Source organism: Mycteria americana, chromosome 13, assembly GCF_035582795.1.
Source record: "Mycteria americana isolate JAX WOST 10 ecotype Jacksonville Zoo and Gardens chromosome 13, USCA_MyAme_1.0, whole genome shotgun sequence".
Taxonomy (NCBI): Eukaryota; Metazoa; Chordata; class Aves; order Ciconiiformes; family Ciconiidae; genus Mycteria; species Mycteria americana.
Genome location: NC_134377.1, coordinates 13,319,623 through 13,346,475, shown reverse-complemented (window position 1 = coordinate 13,346,475; position 26,853 = coordinate 13,319,623). Strand labels below are relative to the sequence as shown.

The 26,853-nt window shown below is 40.2% G+C and overlaps 1 protein-coding gene across 1 annotated transcript in view; it reads right to left on the bottom strand.

The window, feature by feature from the left end:
* The window catches only part of TMEM132C (transmembrane protein 132C), a 229,793-nt gene that overhangs the window by 161,348 nt on the left and 41,592 nt on the right, over positions 1 to 26,853 (bottom strand). Inside the window, exon 2 of the mRNA XM_075516099.1 lies at positions 1,449 to 2,337. Coding sequence (XP_075372214.1) covers positions 1,449 to 2,337 — 889 coding nt within the window. The remainder of the gene's footprint in view (positions 1 to 1,448; positions 2,338 to 26,853) is intronic.

Sequence of the window (26,853 nt, the reverse complement as noted above, 5' to 3'; positions counted from 1 at the left end):
GCAACTACTGACATCCCACATTACTATCTCTACCTATTGCACCTCTCAGCATGCAAATGATATCCTTGCCAAGGCAGTCATATTCATTTCTGAGCAAAGAAATACATCACCAGATTTCAACAAGCTTGTTTATCTTCAAACTCGCTTTTCAGGAAAATAAAGACTGTGACACAGACCTTCAAAGGGTGATACCCTCTCCCATCCACCCAGCAAACACCCAGTTCATTGCCTTTGGATTTCTTCTTTCACCACAGCTACGCTTGTTATGTGGAAAAGTATTCTGTTTCTACTACTTTGTGAAAAAGGATTTTCAATAAAAGATAAGCAACAGCGTCAGAAAAAGACTTCTATAACAGAGGTTTCACTCAAGTAAACAGGTGTCTGGGAGATTATCTCACCAACTTAACCAAAGCTGCAAACATCAGAACGATTCTGGGATGACTAAAATCCCCCTTTTTTAAAATAAAAGCCTTTTATCTGCCAAGCGACACTTCCTGTTCTAAAGGCTATTCTCCTCAGTAGTTGTCAACTATGTATTAATCTAATTCATATAAGCCTTAGAAATAAATACTTTCATGTGCAGAATCTTTTGGGAAACTCTGATTCCCTGAGGCTTTAAAGAGCAATTGTTGCTTATCACCGTGGAAATTTCTCTTGAATTTAAAGCCTGCTAACAAGGAAAAAAAAGATACATCAAATATTTCAGTGATTAACAAGTTTCCCAGTCTTTGTCATCCTCAAAGGATTTTCATCTGATCGGTAGGGAAACTGCTAAAGAAGAAAATAAAAGGAAAGTGATCTGACCCAGTAAGACAGTTCTTGTGTTCCCAGGTCCTGTATTTGCCACTCCTGTCCAAAATAATGGCACTCACTTCTAACAGTGCCTTACAATCAACAACAATTTCAAACACATTAGGCCTTATTTTAAAGGGTGTATGTGTTGGCAAAGACAAACGCTACTTAACTACAAGTAGATAGTTAAAGTCCTCCCTAAAGAGCTCTCATAACAAAACCACTCTGTGTGGGAGAGGCAAAGCACTGTCAGAGCACTTAAAGAAAAGCAGGTAATTGAAGTTTTGCTACGTTTAAACCCCATGCCTGTGCAATAAAAACCTGATTTTAAAAGCCCTATAAAGCAGAAAACTTTTCTGGTGCCTTACTGTCTGTCGTTGCACAGAAATGGCCCCACTAAAGCAGCAAATTGCCATGTTTTGTACGTTGTTGCATAATGGGGGCATCTGATAAATAGCATGGCATACATGTTAAAAGCCTCCTAGTGATGGAGGCTTTCAATCCTCTTCACAGCGTTCAAGGAGGAAAATCATGTATTTCAGTGACTAGGAGCAACTTCAGTGTGGATTAACTTCAAATTGGTTGAGATTCATCCCATGTCCCCAACATCTTTGTGCGCTACCACATTAGGAACATGCAAAAACAACCTACTGTACCTGAGTATGAACTGATCCACCGTAGAATTGTTGGCAATTGTCACATAAACATTCACAACCTCTCCTTGTTTGACAGGCTTTGAGGGCAACCAGACAACAATATTACTATCCAGCCGTAGCTCTGTTAGCTGAGAAGTCTCCTGGCCTCGATAGAGGCTGACAGATCCAATTCTCTGTAAGTGGGATATGGTTTCATCCATGCCATCTTTTCCTGGCCGGATAGCATTTCCCTTCCTTATATCCTCAGCGGTACACTCTCCCTTCTCGTCTCCCGGTTGGATAGTATAGTAAAGCTCCACAGGGCTCCCTTCAAACTGATCCGGTGGCTTCTTACGGCCCGTGACAACCGTGGGGGGGTTAAACCAGCTTGGCAGGAGCTCCAGCTCTGCCACACACAACCCCAGATCCCCTTTCAGCCTGCAGCTGCCTCTGACCTCCCGCGTCTCTCGGAAGGCAAACACCCGCAGGCAGGGCAGCCGTTCCGTGGTGCTATAGTCATCCCAGTCCCTGCCCACGATGTAGAACAGGACCTGGACTTTGGGCTTGCTCAGGTAAATTTTGTCACTCATTATGTAGGCCTTAAGTTTCCAGTTATAAGTAAACTTGTTGGCAGATCCAAAAAAGTTCGAAGTTAACATTAGGTCCTGGGGCACAACTTGTTCAACAGAAAAAGGTCCATAGCTGGCATTTAATATTGGTGGTCTCTTGGCCTTATATGGGAAGAATGATTCCACCCTGGACTGCAAACTGGAATTTCTCATGAAGTCCTGGTTGGCTTCTTTGAGAAAGAAAGATGTCTCGGCACTGAAGATCCGATAGCTCACACGTAGGTATGTTGGTAACGAAGAAAATCTCTGATTATTGTCCAAGATCCCTCGACACTGTGTCACTAATAAAAGAAAAGATGATGCGAGTTAGATGAAGTCTGCTTATAGGTTCAAAGGGACATTTACTAATAACTTTAGTGGAGCTACCTGGTAAGTTAGGGACTAGCATTATTTCATGCAAAAAATACTTGCAGTGTAGCTACCCGTTTAGATGTAGCTAATTCTTTTTTGCATTACATTCACAAAAGAAAAAAAAAAATGCAGGCTTTAGTGCTACCTTACATTTAACTATGATAAACATTTTGTCACACATGCACACATACATACACAGGTGATGTACAAAGGGTTGTGTGCAGCACCATCAATTATTCCTACCCCCAGAGGGAGCAGGAAGAGGAAGATTCACATAGCAGAAGCAATGCTTGTCCCAATAGCCATTTTACATGGCTCAACTGACTGCAGCAGTGCTTCGCTAATACACAGCAAACACATAACGCACGCACTGAATACTTTGACTATCACCTGGATGAGAAATAAATAGGTTGTCACTCCTATGCAATGTCTCACCTCCCTAACAAAACTTCAAGCAAATTTGCGTAAGTTTGCACACACCAATTCTCTTAAGGACTGGCCACAAATCCAAGTCAAAGCCTTCCAAAAGCAATTCCATAAGTTAACAGGGTGACTTAAACCACTCATGTGCTCACCTTCCCCACTCTTTTCCTAGTCGTACCATCCCATTCTAAACTTTCCACCCACTTCGAAACTTCTCTCCTGTCTTTCCAATCTTTTGTTCAGTTACAGCATGCATAAGGTATTCAGTAGGTTGGTACAGTCTACTGAACCACAGCCCCCGACGGACTGCTTATCACTACCCCTACAGGAACACTGGCCAGGAGATCAAAGACAGTTTCTGTTCTACAGCCAAAGACAGAAGCTGCTTTTCTAAGAACTGACACACACACCGTTTCACTCTCTTCCTCCGTCAAGAAACCTTACTCTCGTATTACTATTTCTAGCACTATGGTCCTACACCTCTATAATTTATGTCAACAGTACCTCAGCTTTCTAAGTTATTTAAACACAGATGCACATCACAGGCTAGAAATATTTCAACAAGTGCTAATGTATAAGATGCACACAGAGAGAAATTAGTACATACTGGCTGATTTTCAGTTTCAGCTCAATATCCTTTTGACCTAAATGTTGTTTTCCTGTTATAAAGATTAACAACATATATTGTTGAAAGACAAAAATTATTACCTAATTAGGGTAGATAACAACAGAGGACAGTTCAAATACATGTAGATTACATAATGCTACTCACAACCCCCCTTCCTAACTCATACTGAAGAGATTAACTATAGGTACAGAAGGTAAATGAATGATGATGCATCTAGTGCTAGACTGTCTTTAGCATTTAAAAATAGACCTTGCCCTCAGACATATGTCAGTTCCAATGTCCTTGGGGAATCCCATCAGAGTCAGGATTTAAGGTTCTGTCTAAGTTCAGCTCTTTAAAGAAAAGCAACCATAAGGGCAATGCATAATGTGCAGATTCACCTGAAACTCAGGAACACCTAAAGATCTCTAAAAAGCCCTACCAAGACAGACTCTTTTATCAGCTTTCTCACAAGGGACTGCAGCTTGAGGATTTTTGCAAATAATAGATTCACTCTCCTTCTAGCACGTCTGGCTGCTAGCATGCTAATTATGCAGTCACATTTCATTAAATGTTTTCAAGTAATAAATAATCAATATCTGTCATTACACCAAATGACTACTGCTGACAGACAACTTCACTACAATCCTGTTGAGTGTGCACATAGCTAGTGCACTGGCACTACTTGGTGCTGGGAAAGGGAATAGCTTTGGAAGGCAGGTGTTAGGCAATTAAGAAAAAAGGAAAGAAACAAATGTGGAGGAGGGGGAAAATCAGAGCTCTCAAAGGACAGCAGCCATAAATTTGAAATAAGGAATTAAGATGTGTTCACTCATGTTTAATTCATGCACCACCACTGGATGGTAGAATTAGTTCTCATAAATGAGCAAACTGCCATGACTGGACAAAAAAAAAAAAAAATTAGAAGGCAAAAAGAGAAAAAGAAAAAGGTAAGAGGCCTGTCAATGAAAACACCAGAGTGCAGTGAATTACCAGCACAACACCCTCTCTGTCAAGTAGGTTCACGGTTAAAATATAACATCGGTTTAACACACTGTTACAATCCTGTAAGTCTCCAATCCTTGGCATACATTTTAATTCTGCTGGAAAGGAATCTACAAATGCCACCTCCTGAGTTGATTGATTTCCCCTTAGCTGAATCAAAGTATCAGTCTGATAGGGTTACATCCCAAAGTGCTCTAACACTGAAATAACGAATGCAAAGATGATCCACTTTGGACCATGGACCTTTCAAGAAAACAGCAAAGCCTACATATTTCTTCTGGTCCAGGAGCAGAACAGGAACTTGGTTTACTGAAACAGCAGCAGTTTGGTCTCAATTTCCTCTCTAAATCCCTTCACCTGCCCTGGATGTGCCTGCTGAGATTTGGGCAGCTTCCTGCAGCCCTTTGCAAAGAGCAATCATTGACATTTACATGACAGACACCACCATTCTTTTAAAAACACCTGGTTTGCTACACAAGAAGTCAGCTTCTTACAGGTCAGTTTGGGTACTGAATTTGACTCGCAAATCATTAGAGTTTCTTTATTAGGCATCCTCTTGTCTCAGGCCAAGAGCCTTGCAATATTAGAGGGCAGCAAGCTCTAATTAAAGAAAGCACAAATGCACTTCCTTGAATGTAAGCAATAATTGACTTAAGCACACAGGTACATTTTGCTGAAGTGTTTCCGTGATTAGAGATACTGTAGATTTGGCACCATTGCTGCTGAGGGAACACCTCTAGCTTCAATAGATCTGCAAAAACCAGAAATAAACTCAGCAGGCTGCAGAGACAAGTGAACTTCTCTGATTTCAAAGGGCTGTTGATCAGGATCTATGCTTGAAACTTAACAGCTGTTTTTCTGCAATTCCCAGGACTTTTGCTGTAGCACATTACCCTCAGTCAGACAGTGGTCTCATTTTTGCAGGCACTCCATTTATCCTGGATCAATCACGTGGATGAGGTATGTAGAACTTGGCCCAATATTAAGAAAAACAGCCATGCGACTTCCGCTTTAATAAGCTGAAGGCAAACAGCAAAACCTATGCTGTCAGACTGACAGCAAAAAGAAGAAAAAGCTTTGCTTTTTTATTGTAGTCTAAAGATTTCCACCCACTTTCATACCATACATAATGGAGTGCTACATTTCTACAGTGATGGCTGTACTTTAGACAATTTATTTAAGCACTTTAAGCCTTTTACTGATAAAACTAGTAGGTAAAATTGTCCATTTTATTTTAGAATCCCAACCATGTACATCAGCAACTACAGGCCATAATTTAAGGGATTTGTTCTATACTCTTCATCTCTAACCAATAACCTTCATGTCCTGTTATAATTAATTACCAATGTTTCCGGAGAACATTTTTATATGCTTGATCAGCTCAGCTACAAAGTTCTTTAAATTTATCAGAGAAATCTATTTAATCAAGATGCCAAGGTTTTTCTGAGTTTCATATCACAAGTTATTATTTTAAATAATCATTAAGCATAAGATTACTTTGTCTATCTGAAAAATAAACAGACTGCCTGTTGGAGGGGGTGGGAGGAGAAGCAGCAGCCATGCCTATGAGTGCTTTCAGGTGCTCTGGAACAGATTTTTCCATTTTAAGCTTTTTTCTGCGCAACCACTGAAACACATTTCCAGAGGTTCACGTTAAAGCAAGGTGTACATTTAAGTGTTTTATCCCTATGACAGTATCAGTTGTGGGACCAGTATTTCACTGCCAGTTGAGCTTCTTATGTGGGCACAACTGTATCAGTAAAATAGAACTGGGTCTCTGTGACAGGAGTGCTATAAGCACATTTATACAAATCTAACTTACTGAGGAAGTTGGACTTCCTCAAACAGTTTAGCTAAAGGGTGTAAATATTCTGAGAAAACCCTGGGTACTTTCTCTAAGAGTCCTGATCCTTAAAGATAGATGCTTATTGACCTTCCAGTTTGGTTCGAATTAACTGCGGCCCCCATTTCATGAGGGTTTTTACAAACTGAAATAAAAATCAAGAATACGGGCAAGGGTGAGAAAGGAAATGCAGAAACACCATTTCAGTACTGAAGACTAACTCCGATTACAGCAGGCCTGACTTACAAGTAGGCAGTAAGTGCTTTACCCTTCTACATTATCAAACAAGAGTTACAACTTGTCCAGAGAGGAAGTCCAGCATGGAAAAGATTAAAGAACCATCAAACAAAGCTAGTATTAGCCAAGAACAAAAGTTAAGGCTAACAAGTAATTATTCCTCCTTTGTAACAGCCTGGTGACTTTTTAATCCTTCTTCTGGCATCATATGCTTCTGCAGCACTTCATCTGAACCCAAACAGGCATCTGTTAAGCACATCACAAGCTCCGGTGTGACAGTCCAGCTCAAATTCCTATAACCTAGCAAGTTCATTTTTGGAGCTGGATATGAAACTGTGAATTCTGATCTGTATTATTATTTCTTGGATTCCAGTGTAAGGGGAATTTTCTTTGGGGGCATTTCATATGGAGCTGGAGTCCTGGGTGCTGGATTCACTGGAACAGTCATAAAAGCTTAATATTCTTAAGTCATTCTTTTATGAGGTTGGTTTGAAACAACTTTCTTTTGGACTGGGAATTAAGGGTTTAGATTGTGGGTGGGAGATTACTGGCCAATGGCCATGTATCTTCACGGACTGATGTTTGATGAGCCACTGAGCCTTCAAGGAAACCATCTGCCTGTCCCCTCAGCCAGAAGGCTCCTAGCCAGAGAAAGCCAGTGAGAAGCAGAAGACAGCTGCCTATGCAAAGGAAGAGTAATGTGAGAAGCTTTCTCTGCACCTTGTATGGCCCTCACAAAGGCACATTTATAATTACTCCTTCCAGGAAACAAACCATATGAAAAGTGGTAGACAAATTTCTATCCCTCTGTGTTCTCTTATTACCCTAGCACATCTGTACAGCCGAAGCTTCCACCAAAAATTCTGTAACTTTTAAGGCAGGAACTTCTTCCTTTTTATAACAGCTTTACCCACTGCCTTGTTCCTCCATTCCTAAACATAGCTATAATTGAATGCTGTACCATACTAATTTTTTTTTTTTTGGCCCAAATTCCATGCCACTAGAGTTCTAAGAAAAAAACCCTTATATTAATTTACAGCACCACCACCACCTAAAATTCTGCAAATCCTGTAAATATCATCCCCCCTCCTTACATGGACTCCTATTCCCATGCTGCCCCTACACCCAGAGAGCCTAACCATACTATAAGTGCATTATACAAACCATCCTCTCGCAAAAGTCCCCACCCTTGAATTCTCTTCTGTGATTCCACCTTCCACTACAAGCCTGTCCTGCTCTTGCACAGCAAATCACATATTCCAGCTCAGGAAATACAGAGTAGGGAAAGAACAAAAGTAGAAAAGATGCACTTAAATCAGGGCAGATGTTTCCTTCACCACAAAATGTCAACAGCTATGTTTTCTGGTTCATTTTCCCTTAATTTTCTATACTGGCACCACATTTAGTGACTTCAGAGCATACAAGATCTTTGTAGCAAGTATTTTGCTTAGAACTAGAGCTCACCAAATACTGCAAGACATAAGCATCTATGAATATTCATTTAGACTTCAAAATGACCTTAGTGGTACTCTCATGCCCTGCAAGTTCCCTTTCTTAACATCTAGAAAAGGGAATTTTGCTGTCAGAAAGGGTGGGTGGAACTTAAAACCAAACCAGCTCAAATTCGGAACATGGAACGTATTTTTAACTGTGAGGTTGACTAACCATTACAACAGACTATGGAAGTAGTTGGCTTGTCCGTGTCTTCACAAGACTGGATTCCTTTCTGAAAGGTATTTTTTTTCTCAGTACAAGTATCAGGGATAACTGGAGCCTCATACTCCTTTCTGGCTTAAAATCTATAGTTCTATGACCATTGGAAAAAAAAAAAAAATCAACCAGAAAACCTACATGACAAGGTAATTGCAGAAGCCACGTTTTCTATTTCTCATGCTTGCCCATCAGATACGCTTTCTCATTCAGTGAGAGAACAGAGAGACTCTTTGACTAATTACACATAGGCAATGTCAAGTGTCAAATGCTTATGGTGAACGCTTGAGACCAATTCGTGAAGTTAAAAATAAACGGTGGAAACAAATCTGCCAAAGAAAACCATATAGCAAACATTTGAGGGAAATTGCAGCCTATTCTCATATATTCTGTGAGCACCCAATGAGGGCAATTTAATCAAATAAAAGATTGCTAACAAAATTATTTTCTCAGTTCTTTTTAGAATCCAGGTTTCATTAAACTCAGACCTGAAGTCCAAGGATAAGTTTATAATTGCAGTGTTTTGTTTCTTGACATGGGATGGTATATTGCTATTCACACACCCTTGATAACCAGCCAGACATATTTTAAGCCCAGATGTAGATGGAACCTTACTTAGCCTCGATCAGAGTTCAATCAAACCACATTACATAAAAGATTGTCAGGAGACACTATAATCTGTTATTTTGAACAAACTTCCTATTTTATTTCAGTGGGACAGATTAATTTATTTCATTCAGTATACTGTTAAATGAAAAACTGCAATAATATTCTATTAAATAGGCTTCTTTCACGTACTGAGAGTATATCCTTAATGAAATTATCCTTTGTATCTTACTGCAGCCAAAACCTTCACTAAGTCTCAACAGACATTCATGGATTTAGTACAGAAGTGAACACTTCACCCATTCTTCTCCAGCAGAGGCAGAACATAGTCATTTGAGAACTGTCAGGAAAATGACAAAAGTACCTAAAACAATGAATGAACAAAGGTACACCAGGAACTTCTTTAAAATACCAAAACAAGAGGACAGTCACTGAAACTAAATGATGGGAATTCAAAGTGGCTAAAAAAAAAAAATTTCATACAGGGTGTGATTAGATGATAGAGCTCATTGCCAGGGAGGAAGGCGCAGAGGCCAAGAACTTACCCAGATCTAAACTGACAATTTGAACATTTGGAAAGATATGCAGACTATCTAAAGTAATGTCATTAACTACATGTAAAACTCCTTGCTTTACTATTTATCTATTAGAAAGCAGGATTAGACCTCTGCATTATAAAGCGTTATCCAACAACTGTCAGGTTGTTCCATTTTCCTCAGGATTCCTGACACAACAGGCACATGTATAAACCACAAATAGCTGTTTTGTGATGTACAGCCTTTTCACAAACAGAAAAGAAAATCTTTAAAGTCTAATTTGGAAACACAATAAAAACTTTCAGAAAACTGCATGTTAGAAATGCATTTCTAATCTTTTAATGACAGCCTATGCCCTCCAATTTTTGATGGTCGCAGTTCTATGTATCTCACCCTTTGACTGCAGAAATTCCAAAATATCCTTTCATTGCAAACCTATCTTCTCTATCATCCTCAATTCATATAACTGAGATGTTATATGAATTAGTCAAAGACTGTCTGACATTCAGGACTGAAATCTATAAACTGTTTTCTCAGACTGGTTGATGACCTTAAAAGTCTGTAAAACAGCGTATATGCAAAGGTCAGCGAAGGTTTCAGAAATCACTCCCACTCCCGGCGCTGACATTACCAAATGTCTGTACTGCTGAGGCCATCCGACATATTTAAGCTAGTTTACTGCTTAGAATCAAAAGATAAATATCTGGAACTCGAAATTCCGCTAATGAAAGCTTTTGTTAAGAGATAAGGTTTGGAAAACTTCTGTATAGACACCATTCAGGTACTCAGGCTTTCTTCCCCTTGCCAGAAGCTGCAAATGTCAGTGTCCTGTGAGCAACATACAGTAGGTAAAATGTCATATGATGGCCTTTCGTTCCAACGCTGTTTGCCTCATTGTGGTAAACTCCATGGATTCTGCATTCATTCACTGTGTCAGCACTAAAAGTCCAAAGCAAATAACACTTAAGCTGATTTTGTCTGATAGCTGTAGAGAAGAGAAGGATTTAGGACAGCAGAGTTTATTCCCAGCTCCATTGAAAACATATGGTAGCCATAGGAAACCTCTGCAACCCAGTTTCTTTAGCCGTGGTGGGTTGACCCTGGCTGGATGCCAGGGTCCCACCAAAGCCGCTCTGTCACTCCCCTCCTCAGCTGGACAGGGGACAGAAAATATAATGAAAGGCTCATGGGTCAAGATAATGACAGGGAGAGATCATTCACTAATTACTGTCATGGGCAAAACAGACTTGACTTGGGAAAATCAGTTTAATTTATTACCAATCAAATCAGACTAGGATAATGAGAAATAAAACCAAATCTTAACACACCTTCCCCCCACCCCTCCCTTCTTCTCAGGCTTAACTTTATTCCCGATTTTCTCTACCTCCTCCCCTCCAGCAGCACAGGGGGACGGGGAATGGGGGTTGCGGTCAGTTCATCACACATTATTTCTGCCACTCCTTCCTCCTCAGGGGGAGGACTCCACACACTCTTCCCCTGCTCCAGCGTGGGGTCCCTCCCATGGGAGACAGTTCTCCACAAACTTCTCCAATGTGAGTCCTTCCCAGGGGCTACAGTTCTTCACAAACTGCTCCAGCGTGGGTCCCTTCCACGGGGTGCAGTCCTTCAGGAACAGACTGCTCCAGCATGGGTCCCCCACGGGGTCACAAGTCCTGCCAGAAAACCTGCTCCAGCATGGGCTCCTCTCTCCACGGGTCCGCAGGTCCTGCCAGGAGCCTGCTCCAGTGCGGGCTTCCCACAGGGTCACAGCCTCCTTTGGGCATCCACCTGCTCCAGCACGGGGTCCTCCACGGGCTGCAGGTGGATATCTGCTCCACCATGGACCTCCATGGGCTGCAGGAGGACAGCCTGCCTCACCACCGTCCTCACTACCGGCTGCAGGGGAATCTCTGCACCAGTGCCTGGAGCACCTCCTCCCCCTCCTTCTTCACTGACCTTGGTGTCTGCAGAGTTGTTCCTCTCACATATTCTCACTTCTCTCTTCAGCTGCAGTTGCGCAGGTTCCCCCTCCCCTTTCTTAAATCCATTATCCCAGAGGTGCTACCACCGTCGCTGATGGGCTCAGCCTTGGCCAGAGGTGGGTCCGTCTTGGAGCCGGCTGGCACTGGCTCCATCGGACAGAGGGGAAGATTCTAGCAGTTTCTCACAGAAGCCACCACTGTAGCCCCCCCGCTACCAAAACCTTGCCAAGCAAACCCAATACACTAGCAATGAAATGAGAGAAGCTATCACTAAGTTTGATTGACTTGATTAAAAAACACATCAAGTTCATGAGACAAAACACTAGGTAAAACACTGTTGTGTTGTTTTGGTTTTTGTTTTGTTGGGGGTTTTTTGTTTTGTTTGTGTGTGGGGGTTTTTTTTTTTTTTTTTTTTTTTCTTCTTTAAAGCAGGCAAAAATAACCTAGTGGAAGTCACAAAGTGGGGAATAAATAGACAATATGGTCAGGATTTCTAACTTAACCAGTAACTTCTCAGAGACCTGGACTGTTTATCTCCCACTGAAGACACTCTGCTAAAGAGGTCTAATTTTCATGGGAGTACAATTATATGAAAGACAGGCCTCTGCAGAGGATGTCTCAAATTTAGCCCTACAAGATGGCTCACAAAAACCCCCACGAAATTTTAAACCTTGGCCAGAATGTCACAATGATCAGTTACATGAGTATCACAGATTTTTTTTTTTTTAATTACTGAAGTGTCATAAAAATGGGGATATGTAAGATTTAAGTCACAAACATGAAACAAATAGTTCTGGCCTTGGCAATGTATCAATTCCTCGTCTTGTGCCTCTTTCTCTAGCTTTTAATAGCACTGTGCTTTCCTCTGCTGTTTAAGTCTTTGTTAGATGCTGATAGGCACTCACTCCTCTGTTTAGACATTAAATTGCTTTACACAGGCTCCTTGTTTAAAAAGAGATTAGGGTCCTAGAGCCTGAATGGTGCAATTTGCTCAACACTCTGCACTGCCACAAAAATCAACAAGAACCAAGAGTACAAAGCTTAGCGTGAGCAGTGCTCAGGTCTGCGCAGGATGGAGCTTTCAGCTACGCAGGTGTAGAAAGAGGACACAGAGGACTCAATAAATGAATTACAGTGCTTTTCCCCTTACCACTCAGTAAGAAAAAGGGAGAATACTTTTTCTTATAAATAGGTACATTTTGAGAAGCTAATTAAAAATAAAGCCAACCAGCGACAAACAACAGGACTTTGTATTATATTAGTGCCAAAAGGCCCGCACTGAGATTCAGTCTCCCCTGTGCTCTGCATTACACAAATATAAGGGGTATTACTCAAAGAGCTAGGTATAACCTGGCAGAGGATAATTCCAAGCCTGAAAAAAGAAAAAAGATTCCTTACCATCAGATCTGGACCAGACTCTCCCTGGGGTTAATAATGTGCTTTTAGCATACATCTTGACATGTTCATAACTGGCATCTCATGTTTCAGGGCCTGGATTCTCAGGGTCCTGGACTCTGCCATGAAATAAATCCCTTCCAGACAGATCACCCCACCTCAGCAGTTAAATACGTAACAGATGGAAGAATTTTTCCCACCATCTAGACAGGGAACTGAGGCAGTGTAACTAAACTGAGTTTTCCAGAAGTTTCTATCAAAGCTAAGCACAGAAGTCAGACATCTTTAGAGTCATTTGATGTCGTTATCCACAAATCCAATCCTTCCATTTCCAAACCTCCTTTACACCTAGATTGATAACAAACACGTCAGAAGCTGCATGATTTTTTTTAGAGGTTAGGCAATTTAAACTTGCTCCTGCAAACAGCCAGTAAGTCCCACGCAAGCCAGTGGGAACACTGCAGCGACAGGAATTCCTGACCTGTGCAAACAGTTGCGGATTTGGGCATCACATCTGGGAAAGAAATGTTTTCAAGATCATATATTTAAAATAGACCTTGAAGCACCATGCCACTGGAAATGCTGAAATACATTGAGACCTGTTCCTTAATGCAAATGCCCTATGTTTTAAGAGCAATCCAAGTTATCTTTAGGCCCACTAACGTACCAACTGCCACATGGATTCTCTGGAGTTCTGTTTACATGGCTGAGAGTTTTCCATGCTCCAACAGACTATGCATCAGCAACCCTTAGATACCTGCAACAGAGAAAAACCCCTCCCGGATAGCAGTTTAATTTCTTCAACAGCACTTTCCTTAGACCTGTCATCATAAGGAGAACGTTTGCACAAGAGCACTGATAACTGACTGAAGGGGTATGTGACTTGGATTAGTGGTAGTTTTAAAAAACTGCCTTCAATAAACCTTTCAGCTTCCTATCTTATGGTCTTGAGGGAGTTTTACTTTACAGAGGAAGAAAAAACTATTTAGCAAAAACTATTTTCATCATCCTACCCAGTGCTTGTTGGACAATCCCTTGTTTTGTTTGCCTTAATTTAGGTCCATAGCCTGCAAAGCTCGAGCTTGGTAGCAGACCTCTCAATGTACCTTTCAATGTTCGAGATCCACACACAGAGTCACACAGAAAATATTTTCATGACTGCCTAAGGTAGTGCCACACCACATGGCAATTGTGCTGTTTTGCATTCTGAGGAGATATAACACAGCAGATCACAGATAAATCCAACCAGCTGCATCTGGCACATGAAGCAGGAGACAGTGGCATCACACTGCACATGTATCAGGTGAAAGCATCAAAGCAAGACAGTCTAAGAAGATAATACGGTGTAAGAGTCTTACCGTTAATGTAAGAAACTTGGCAAGACAAGGTAGCAAATGCTTCCAAGATTAGACTCTAGTCAACTTTTCCGAGTGGTAACTAAGTGCCTCAATCTCCGCTACCTGGCGTCTCCAGGAATCCATGCGAATTTAGTGTAAAATATCTAATTCGTGGAGAAAAAGACCACAGAAGTACCGACTTAAATTAGCTTTAACTGTTGCAGAATTTCACCCTTAGAAAAGTTTCGCCACTGGTATAAATCAATAAAGTTCCATAAAAGTCAGAAAAATTACTATGTGCTACACTACCAATGTCCCAGCCCTAAAGATTTTTTCTAATTGCTTCCTGAAAAAAGAAGTTTATTATTTATAGGAAAATGTAATTTAAGAGTGAAGACAGACACTTATCCTTCTTCACTCACTCTCCTCCTCCTCCATGGAGGAATTTGGAACAGTAACAGATGTAATGCATGCACATTTACTTGCATGTATTAAATACTTGCATGCATGCATGCCATGACTTAAAACATGCCAGAATATTCCACTATCGTGGCTACAGCCCTGCTAATCATCTCCATTTCAAAAATGCAATGAGGATTTATGAGAAGATTAATCGAGAAATGAGGCTGAGGGGGTGGGGGATAGCCTTGCCCATTCGGGAAATGAACTCGGCGTCACCTTTAACCTCCAAGTAATTCTTTGTCACAGAGCACAAAGCAACTCATCATACCAGAACAGCAGCAGGACAGAAACCAAGCGGAAATTTATCTGGTTAAACACCTTCTTTCCCAGGGATTAATTAAAAGGGATGGTTAGAGCACTGGTGTTATCGCAGTCATAGCACCTCTAAGTGCTGTTTTTAAGGTGATACCTCCTAAAAGGTGACCTAGCTGCCCCTGCTAACAGAGCAAGGGCCAGTCGATATGGGGGTGAGCAGCTGGTCCCCAAACCATGAACTGTTGTTTCTCTCAAGTATCCTGTCCTGACTCAAAACCTTTGTGGCAGCAACAGCTCTCCGCAAAAGTCACTGGGTGGTCTGTTCAGTGACTATTGGTACTGAAGGGCAGAAGCAGGAGGGAAGAGGCTCCTTAAGCCCCAGTCCCCGCATCAGCTGAACTTCAGCCATTCTGTAATCTGTTCTCTCCAGTTTACCTGCAACAGAGAAGTGAGTGGGTGAAGAAATGACAGGAAGAACAAAGCACTACAGTGGTTGTGGTGTTAGTACTGGGCATGGGAAAGTCAAAACTACAAGAGGAAGAATGAGATCCAGAAGAAGGAATCCTCCAGAGGGAGACAAGCAGACCTGACAGAATCCTAAATCATAGTGAGGAAATGCAGAAAAAGAATTATGTACACGTGTTTTTAATTGGTTTTATTGTTTAAAGTAGAGAGGATTATTTAGAAGTCCCTGTCTAAAGTCTCTTTTACTTGCTCTAATTGTCTTGCTATAATCTGGCTAGAAAGGGTCAAAGCAAAACACACCATCTGTACCTAGAGGAAAGTATCTGGGAGAAGACATCTGGCAATTCCAGTTTTGGAATTAGGATGCAGAAGCCAATGAGATCAAGTTCTTCTTTCCAAAAGAAAGTTTGTACCAAAGGAATAAATTCAGAAGTCAAAAAACAAGGCATGCCTAAGATGAAGATACCTTACAAGCACATGGATCCAGTGTACAAAGCAGAACAACAGTCTGGAGAGACTCCAAGAAGGAATGATGGAGTGCATTAATGAAAGAGGCAAAGTTGGCCTGCACGCCCCTGAAGGTACAATAGAGTAAGTCTGTATTTTCTGGAGCTGGTAGAAAACATAATCCTTTTCTAAGAATCCTACCTTACTATTGTTTCTCAAGTGTCCTTAAAGTCATTGGCAAAGATAAATGACGATGATGGATTCAAGTTTGTTATGCTGAGTGCCACAAAATTGCGCAGAGCAAATGACTTCTGCAGTCTAAGAGGTTGAAAGTGTCACGCTCCTGAAGTGCTGTTGCTCAAGAATCAGCAAGACCTCCCTGCAAATCAATGAAATAGAGCCTTGCTATACATTTTGCAAGTACTATTTTTGTCCTTTCCTAATATAACTTCCAAACCTTCCTCCTCCCCCACGTCCCTGCCACAGAACCCTAATTCACACAGCTAAAAAACACAGAGTGCCTCCTACAATGTTTTCCAACAGGTGCAGTCCTTAAAGATAAAATTATTTTTTTCCTTTCTCTGAAAATCATCCTCATTCAGCCTGGCTCCTAAGGGAAATTAATGAATGCTCACTGAATATGTTTACATAAAATCTCCTCAGGATTTATGCTATTAAACATTAGGAGTGGTTTAATCTGCCCTCTAAGGGACAGAGAACCTGATGTGGCTGACTAAAGATGTCTCAATACAACGAACACTGTCCACTCACTACTGGCGGCATCAGCTGCACTAACACACCATTGGCTTTGCAGCAGGCAACCACATCGCCTCTGGTGACAAAGGGACTAGCAGCAGAGGATGGGATTACAGCTGAATAAAAGCTACTGATTTAATCAGAAGTGTTCGAGCTCCATTGTCAGTGAGATGCCACAAGACCAAGGCATACTCAAAGTCCAAGAGGCTGTAAGACCCTGGCTTTGAGCTCAGCTTTCATTCCCCCTGCAGATGGCCCCTGAGCCACCCACCACACATGGCTGTCCCCACTGTCAGCAGCGGCAACTCTCCGGGCTAATGCCCGGGAGGGAGGCCTGTTGCACTCCTACAGCAACACACAAACAAGCCTGTCGCATGCTTCTGCCTACCCACGCGTATTTTCTCACATTGATCTATACTGGACCCCAACTGCTCATTCCCAGGCAGTGTTTCTCAGAAAAGTCTCTCTGCCATAGGAATTTCATCACTGACTGCAAGAGATAAGTGGTTCACAGGTAAAATTAAACCTGCAAATTCAAATTCCTAATGGACACCACAACCACAGCTTGGCCTATACTATCTGATACAAGCTCCTTTGCAGGTAGAAAAATCCTTTAGCTAGTTCTGATTCACATAAAAGAAATAATATAGTTCTTTATGTAATTACAATAGTATGTATCATCACAGTGAAATACGTACTTGTGCATGTACAAGCATACATGCAACAGATTTGTGCACACACACATAAATACATGTTCATTTCTATACGATAAACTGTAAATTCAGCTCTTGACCTAACTCTCAGACTGACTGGTCAGGTCATGTCTGAGCAAGGAAAAAGCCAGATACCTACTCTCTTTTGTAACTTTACTGAAGCCAGATGTCTTACATCAGAAAAGACTGTGGTCTAGCACAGCTATTGGATCAAGACAATATGATTTCAGCAATGATTAAAAATGCCTGTGGCTTCTGGGCACGCAGGAACAAAGGAAACCCTTCTGTTGGAAGAGGGGTTAGATAAAATTCACTGTTGCCTCCACATTTGCAGTTTTGCCTCCTTCATTAGCTAACAAAACAATAGACTTGGATTAGTTAAAAGAAATAGGAAACTATTACTATACTGACCAGTTCACAATGCCTATCCCGCAGTTCCTTTTGACTCCATGTTTCCCCAGGTAAAGCCAGCCAGCTAAAGCAGAGTGGTACGAGAGCCATTATGTCATGCAAATTCAAGAACCAAATTTTAATGGGAATCATTTTTGCTTTCAATAAAGAAATATAAAGCCAATGCCACCCTGAAGTCCCAGAGTACTGTATTAACACTCTTGTCAGCTGTAGGGCTTTTGGGCTGCTATATATATATATTTTTTTTCTTTTATAAGTCTATTTAAACCTGTCTGCATTTCAGTTTGCTAAAGCTGTTTAGCCACGTATGAACTCCATTCTGGCCAGCTGTAATAAACGTCACATGCTGTAACCCAAGCAGGCAGTTGTGCTAGCTTGCTGGAGATCCTCATTCAAAAAAAGGAAGAGAACAAGAGTACTTTTAAAGATGCTGTAAATGCTGAGCTGCTCACTGTGAAGGCTAACGCATGGCATTTGTCCTTCACGAAAACACAAGGCCTGCAAGTGGGGCAGGAGGGAAGCCTGTTTACCCCAGGCTTCTCTGGGCTAACAACTTATTTGTGATGTTTTACTTCAGAGGGAATATCATGCATTTGATTTAAAAGACAGATATAAGCATCTTCTACCCTTATTGGATACAGAGCAGACTACGTAAAACTCCTGCCCTGTGGGCTCATGGTAAAGAGCAGAACAAGTCTCTTGGTATAAATTTAAAGGGAGGACCTACAATATGGAGAAATCTTCAAAGCCCAGTTAGGTTTCCAGTCCAACAACCCTGCCAAGCGTTCCTTTAATCCTTTATTTACCAGTAAATCTGCCGCTCTGTTCTGCAGGCTTTTACTGGTATTGGGTTTCAGCTTGAAACCCAAAAGCTGTAAGCATGTGCTCTGTAGCCCTAATGAGAAACTCAATCTATTAATGGGCAGACCTTCTCCACAGGACCAGGTCTTGGCAACATGAGTCAGTTCCTGAACTTTCACCTCCCACTTGGCAGCATACCAGACTAACTCCACGTCTCTCAGCTGGCTTACATTATCAGCTCATTATTAACATACATCAGGGCCAGATCTCTTTTACATGCACCCAGCAAACAGGAAACTACACAAGGGGAGGGCTCCTCATTTTTGTCTGACTCTGGAGCTCATAAAAATGACTAATTAGAACCAGCTACAGTGGAGGCACTCTGCAGATTTGCTCGCATGCTCTCTGCCTGTGCACCTTAGTCCTGACTTGGGATAAACACCATGAAATGCTATGGTAGTCCATGGCTGGCTGCAATAATCAGGCACCCCTTCCCTCTGCCACAGTATCTTACAGTTCTTATCACCAAGAGCTTGCGTGAGGCAGAGATGTGCTATTCTCCTTATTTTACAGTAGAGGAATCATTACGCAGATAGAATAACTTGTCTAACATCACACAATGTCTACAGCAAAGAAAGCTAGCTTTCCTGAAATCAGTTCCTTTGCATGGACTCCCCCCTGCAGTAAAGCAAACTGTGGGAACTCTTTGCAGCCAATTTCAAAAGAGAATGGTGTCTATTTTAGATCTATGCGCTTGCATGGATTCAAAGACCTAGGTTCAGAGTTTCACTTTGAAGTGGCCTGCAAACCACTAGCAATGTACACACCACACTTTGGGAAAGCACTATAGGGAGTCTCTCATGATGAGAGTTGTCTAACAGCAAGCATGGAAGATGATGCTCTTGCACAGTAAGCACTAACCTTAATGACACACTACTATTTGTTATGAGTTGTCCCACTTTTTTTTCCCCCTTACATGATTAGTATTTTATACGTTTGTTTTCTAGTTATCCCCCCCCTTATCAGTCATGCTTATGCTCAGAAGATTTGGCAAAACAAAAAAGAATCTCTCTCCCCCAGCTGCCTGGTTCAAATCCGGTCCAGCCAGGCAGTAACTGAAAGTTGCATCAACCTGGTAACTGTTGCCATTATCCTCTGAGCACAGATGCCAGTGCACAATCAGTGCCCACATTAGAAAATGTAAGTGGAGACACACTCAGGGAGCAAGAAAGGTCAGAAAAGTCCCCTCAGGTCAGAAGGGGGGGAGATATTAGTAATGTGGATTAAACTAATGCTGTTACACAGCATTCGGTACCTGTAGTCATCTTAAATTAAGGTACACATCCTCTTAATGCATAGAACTCACACCTGTTTTGAAACAAACTTCCAAGCAAACTAGCCTTAATGCAAATCAATATAAGATCTGGCAAAATCTAAAAGCCTACACAAGACCCTAATTTTCTTTGGCTGCTCAAAAGGTAGTAATTTATATTCCTTTTTTAAAATCAGCTGTGGTTAATATTATTTTTCAGAGCTGATCTCATTTCATAACTTGCCTCCTATTCAGACTGAATTTATGCACAGATGCTCAGAGCCAAAAATCTGTTCTCATTTAATCCACAGCAGAACAGGTAAAGAGTAAATATATTCCACACAGGTTCTTGTCTTGCTGCTTCAGCCTCCCATAGCACAGCAGTAGGCACAATGAACTTGGTAGCTGCCAAATGACCTGCTGTTCCAAGAGGTTTTTTGTCAGCTCTGTTCCTCTGAAAGTTTTCACACTGATAACTAGAGAAGAACTAATACAGAATATTCTTATAGGACCAAGATCTTTCAAATGCAAGAGAGTTGGAAATAGATTGTAACTATTTAAAATGAACCATCTTTTCCAAAACTATAGTTCAGAAACCTGCAGTGATCAAAAGCTAAGTGACTCTGTGGAAGCAATGGTGATCAGAAAAACAGAATCCTTCAGACCAACTGGACAAGACTAAACCATACAACTCTTCACTGTAATTAGACTAAGTTGGTAAACTTTGAATTCAGATGAAGGTTTTGTTATCCACAATAATTTTAAGGCAATCCCACAATAGAGGTACTACATCTGCAATTCTCCTAGAGCTGCTGAATTACCTAGGCCACTCATTTCTAGGTAGATAGAGGCCCCAAGTAAAATAAGTAAGAGTTCTTTTGCAGAAAGAAATGCCTGTGGCCTTAAGTAGTGCTCAAAAAATGGTTTGGGACCTTTGAAAGACTGATTATGTAGTGAAAAGTGGTACTATTAAAATTATAAAACCAAAAGATATAAAGGTGTATCAATACATTATGGTCAACTCAAACAAAGATAAAATGTATATTTAAACATATTTTCATAAAACTTTAATTCATTCATATTGTTCCACATAAGAGATGCCAACATTAATACAGGAGGTAGGAGACACTAAAATTTGTTAGATATTTGCTAGATATTTGATACCAGTCTCATTACAAAGAGTTGAAAAATTTCATTCTCAATAATGTTTTATAGTAGGTAAAGAAAGTCTGACTCCTATTAAGAATAAGGGTGTGATAGTAATCCAGTTAAGCTGATGAACTTACTCCTTCTGACTTTCTTGCTACTTGGGACTGACCTGCGAAAATCTAGGCAAGATAAATTAAAATCTTTTCCAATATATAAAGCTACACCTTTTTCTCAAAAAAAAATAATCTGGCTTCCAGCAGCATTTTAAACTGTTTCCCCAAGACCACTATGCAAACGTAACTCATGTGCCCCATGGTGGGCACCCACATCTAAGAACAGGACCAGCCTCTTTATTTTGTCTTAAATACCTGCATAGGCAACCTGATTTCACAGATGCTAAGATCCCTCAAGTCTCAGCAAAATTAGCCCCAATAAGAAACAAATCAGTCTGGCGCCTACATACGGATTTAGCAATTTTACTTTAGGTTACTCAATTAGAAAAACACTGGCTCTTTTCCTTTCCTAAATGCTTTCAAATTAATGAAAAAAATCCATGTAGCAATGGCTGAACAAAGATTGGTGCTTGATGGAATTTGCATGTAAATCTGCCGAGATTCAATTTTAAGTAGAAGCAAACTTAAGCAAAATGTTTACTGCTCAGCATTTCAAAATGCCACACCAGCCTTATCTTACATTTAAAGGTTTTAGAGGCACTGATACTACTTTTCATTAGTGTGTATGGCGTTTTCTCTTTGAAAGCTATAAACACTGCTTTTTGCTGAATAAGCTACCAAATATCATTATTAAAACTATCTGCCCTAACACCAAAGCCAAATACGGCAAACGAGGTGCTGATTCGCGGCTGTCCTGTCATCCTTATCTCCTCAGTCTATCTTAAACCTTCCCATTGCACATTCAATTCTGACACTGAAATGGCAAACAGACAGCTGGTTTCGCAGCCAAGAATCTGTCCTGCCCTGGCTATCAGCCAGCAGAGAAGCCCTTTGAGTAGCTCAATCAGCTACTTTCCTGCAACACCAAGGTTGCCTCTCCAGCAGGCCACATGGCAAAATGAGTTGGTCCACCTCCATACCTCTAAATCAGACACATCTTCCATAAATTATCTGAGAGCAAGTACTGGTACAACAGTTAACCCTTCTCCCACCACTATTCCAAACTGCCATCAAGGGATTTCTGCACTGTTAGATACTGCAAAGCACTGCTGTGTAATGACTGTTAGCGCAGGGTAATCTTACAGTAACCAACACCCTTCTACCTACCTGGTCCAGCGCCTAGCAGAGAGGGTATGCTTGGTCACAGAAAAAACCGTGCAACAGTCATTTAATATCTGACCTCCATTAACTAGAATATAAGAAGACTACTGCTAACATGTTCAAGAAAGCAACCTAACTTCAGAGGAGATTTGATAGTCTCTGATCACTTCTGATTTTCTTACAAGTCCAGAAGAAAATGAACAAGTCTTGACTACAGCTAAGCAGAAAATATGAGAAAATAAACATTAATAAATTTATTTCCTATACCATATTCTTTTCATGGTTGGAAATCTAAGGAATAACCTATATGTAAGTCTTAAATACATGAATTTTACTCAATAGGTCCATATTGACTAGTTAAATATGCTACTGATTTCTAAAAGATTAATGGCAATTGTTGGAGCTGCCTGCAAACTTCCAATACTTATAGATAAACTGGAGCTATAATTTCTGAAAATTTCTACCAACCTCAACCATGCACAGTGTAGATGACTCATCTTCCTCGGTCATTCCATCCATCTAGAGTGCAGAAAGAAACCTGGTTCCTGTGAATGCTGTATGAGATGACGTCTGTGCTTGGAATGACAGTAATAGACCTACTGAATATTTTCTGGCAAATATCTCTGTTCCATAGCTGCAGTTACAGGATCAGCTCTTAGCTATCACATAAACCAGTATCTGAATCTGATGTGGGCTAGGAACATTTCTTAAGATCTGAAAGTTTTAGCTTCATTTCCTTTAAGAAAAGCAACTCTCCCAATTTTTCTTCATGCTTATATACTTGAATTACTGTATCTCCTTAAGCAAAACAAGCCATAATCACAACAGATTCATGAAATATTAGTGGCACTATTAATGTAAATAAATGGTTTTCTGATAGAATTTTTAAAGTTACTAATACAACAGCATAAATAACCCCCCTTGATAGAATATTAGTCATGTATGTTGGCAGGAATCCATTTCATGACATAGTCAAGTAGGGAACTTCTTGGGCATACTTAATTCCTGTAACTGGCAAATAAAAGCATGAACCACTTTGTCCTGTTAAATCTCCTTCTGCTCTACATTTTCCATTCATTTCAGTCTCAACACTGTCACCAACTCAAAGAGCTCCTACTGAACCATAACAAACCTCACAACAAAAAGCCTCAGGAACTCAAGAAGTTAAATATTCCCCTTTGGCTTTTTAAACTTCTGCACTTCTCACTAGAAATGTTGCTGATTGAAACAAATCTTTAAAGATGAGCATGGTCTAACAAACAGTCAGAACAATAAACTGTAAATTGGCACACCTAGATTTTATTCCTACATCTCTAGATTATTCACTAAGATACTAGATACTGGCTGTTTTCAATCTCATCTAAGTAGTAACTACTTGCAGTCAGGCTCATATTCTTCATACAAAGCAGGATGGAACTCTTACCATGACTGACATGCAGCAAACAACAAATTTCCTGCTAACACGAGATAATACTCATCCTAGCCATAGCTCCACTCATGCTTTCAGCATGCTGCAGGAAAGAGACCAGACACACACACAGCACTACTACTTTTTTCAATCCTTCAGAACTGCCTTCCCAATTGGGAAAAAAAAAAAAAAAAAAAAGCATTCTCAGCAGGAAATCATCAGATCTAAACATTTCATCCAGTTAATCTTTCTTTCTAAACCCCCTCAAATCCCACATTTTACATACAAATCCTTATTCCCATCTCCCAGAATTCCCTTGCATCTACTATGAAAGCATCCTGAAACACTTGGGGGAGCAAAGCAAAACAGTTGATCAAAGTCATGATTAAACCAGCATGTTTCCACAGTAGGTGTAGATCTGTCTAGGTTTTTGTAACTACAGATATGAGCGGGATTACCAGGTGTATCAGACCTTACCAGATAGGACACTCAATAGCAAAGGAAAAAGTTCAAGAAGCAAAAAGGCAATTGCTTCAGGAAAAATGAAAGCCAGCCCCATGAGCAAAGAGAATGAGCTTGCAGCATGTCTCCTCTTCTTCAGTGTTCCTGTGAGGTTGAATAAGGCACTCTTCTAATGCGTAATATTTATTTTGGTTACAGCATGTCTGCCAAAGAATGCTGAATGATAAATATGCATTATTTCCTTACTTAGGCATCTGAAATGTAAATGATAGTAGAACCTTGCCACTATATACTAAAAAATTATTGAAGATTTAACCGCTAGACTGCCAAAGTTAAAATCCTATATAGTACTCCAACATGTTAAGACTGAATCAGTGGCTTTTTAACTTCTGCTAGATGGAGAGAGGAACAATATGAACTGCTTTCCAGATTCAATTCCAGATTTAATACACACAGCAAAAATGCAGATCCATTCTAGAACAGGAAAGATAATACAGACTTTTCTTTTTTGTGGGTTTTTCATTATATACATCATCTGTCAAAGTTCTACGAACAGCCACTGTTGCAGTAAATGTACTAGTATGTCTGCATCTCCACAAAAAGGAAGAACTCTGAAATAAACACATCCTTTATTTATTGACAAGTACTGTTAATCATGCTGTTTAAATTTCAGTTATTCACATTTTACTATCAGATACACCAGCTATACTTAAGAAATGCAGACCTGATGCAAACATCTGTTATGCTTCAGCATCCCTTCCCAGTGGAAGTCAGTATCTTCCTCAGCATCAGTCAGGCGAAACTGAGGAACAGATTAAAACTTGCCCAATCCATGGCAGCAACAAGACCAAAAATCTACCAGGATTGACACAGCAATTGCAGAAGACTTCAGACACCAGGAAGAAAAATACTGTTTTGAGCAGTTTTTCTGTTCTGCAAAGAACAATTGCATTCATACATGTTCATATCAAAAGAACTTCATGTATTTCACATGTGTCACAGGAAAACAACTAGACAGCCTTAAACCACAGGGAAATTAACAGCCAGATCAAAATCCTATCCCAACTATTTACAGAATTTTCCCATTTCTTCCTTCAAAGACATCTGAGATTATTGCTGCTCTAGTTCTTGCCCTCACCAGAAACTTAGCTAAATTCTGTCTTTTGGGTATGTAATCATTGCACATTAATGTGCCAGTGAAACAGAAGGCTGTTCTGGTGTTAAATTCCCTAGTTACCCAGATAACTGCTTTCTCTGTTCATTTGCTAGTTGCTAGGAATCTGAAGGTTCAGTGGTAATTGCAGTGGTTAAGACTTCAGTGCTATTGGAAATGAACCAAAGTCTCTGAAGTGCAGCAGGAGGTGCAGACTGTCCTAGTATATTCACTGTTTGTCCTGATACTTCCCTCCCATCATTAACGATGTTTGGGGTTTTTTTTTTTTAAATGGCAAAGTATTTGTCTTGAAATTTTTAAGTGATCCCAGAAAACACAATGGCCTCTTGCTTCAGTAAGACTTGCTCAGGAGGTCTGGAAAAAAGAAATATCCTGAGGGTAGAAAGAAATACCTTTGAACACAAGGATGATTAGAAGGAAAAGAGCATAACACATCATTCATTTTACTGCTTATTTTTGCTTACGTGTATTACACAAGAGCCAAACAGAAAAACTAGTCTCTCTACAGATTTCTAATCACCAAACAGACAACAGTGTATTCACAGAGTGTTCACAATGGAGTTTTGCCTTCCTGCCCCCCCCGCCTTTTTTTTTTTTTTTTTTTTTTAATAAAATCATTCTTAGTGTGGTTTAGGAACCTCTAGATCTGCCCTAGAAAATCAAAAGAAAATATCAGAATCCACTGAGAATCTCCTAACACCTGAATAAACATAAAAATGAAAATATAGTTTTTTATATAGTTGCACACATGATATAGAACATAGTAATTAATACATATTCAAAATTACACATAAAACCCATACCAAAAGAATAAGGAAGAAAGTTACAAGATTCATAAATTAGGAAGTGCAAGAGTCTGATCTATGTGCAATCTTAATTTCCCTCTGTTGTGTATATGTAATTCTAGATTGTATGACTACCCAGCATCTTCACAGTACCCATGTTCATTGCTTAAAATGGCATGAAAATAAACCTTCCCACCACTTTTCAAGTCCTTTCTCTTCAGAGCACAAAGGCTTTGAAGAGTCTCAATGAAAAGATATTAATAAAAGGTTATCAGACAAAACAGTTTTCCTCTAATTTCTTCCCCAAACTGAGTAGTGTTCACTTTTCAAAATGTAAAATTCAGCCAGAGACGGACAACTGGTAAAGAAAATTTCAGTTCCAATTACAATGTACTCATAGACAACAGATAAAGGCCCAAAAATAAGAAATACCAAGCAGCCTCAACTCTAGATGGCGTTGCCAGCTCCTCTTAGAACTCATTAGCTCGCTTTAAGGTATCAAACTAATTGTAATTTAGATTGATATAGTCTTACTGCAGTCAAAAAGAAGTACTTTTACTGAATTGATTGGGGAATTAGACAAGTCTGGTTTTAGTAATTCTAAAAGTGACTGAATAGTTTAAAAGTATGTACTTGTTTTGTTGAGAATTCCTATTGTATCCCAAAAAACTGAATATTTATTAACCATTAGAAGCTATTTATATATTTCTGCAGACAATAATTATGCCAGTAGGCATGAACTGTGAATAAACGTAACTCATACTATGTTGAGTAGGTATAGGTCAAACAGTGTCATTTCAATTCCCTGATTACATGATTCACACGTGTTAAAACCTCTAGTGAACTGCAAATTCCTCAAATAGACCATTTGCGTTTTTCATTCTGTGACTG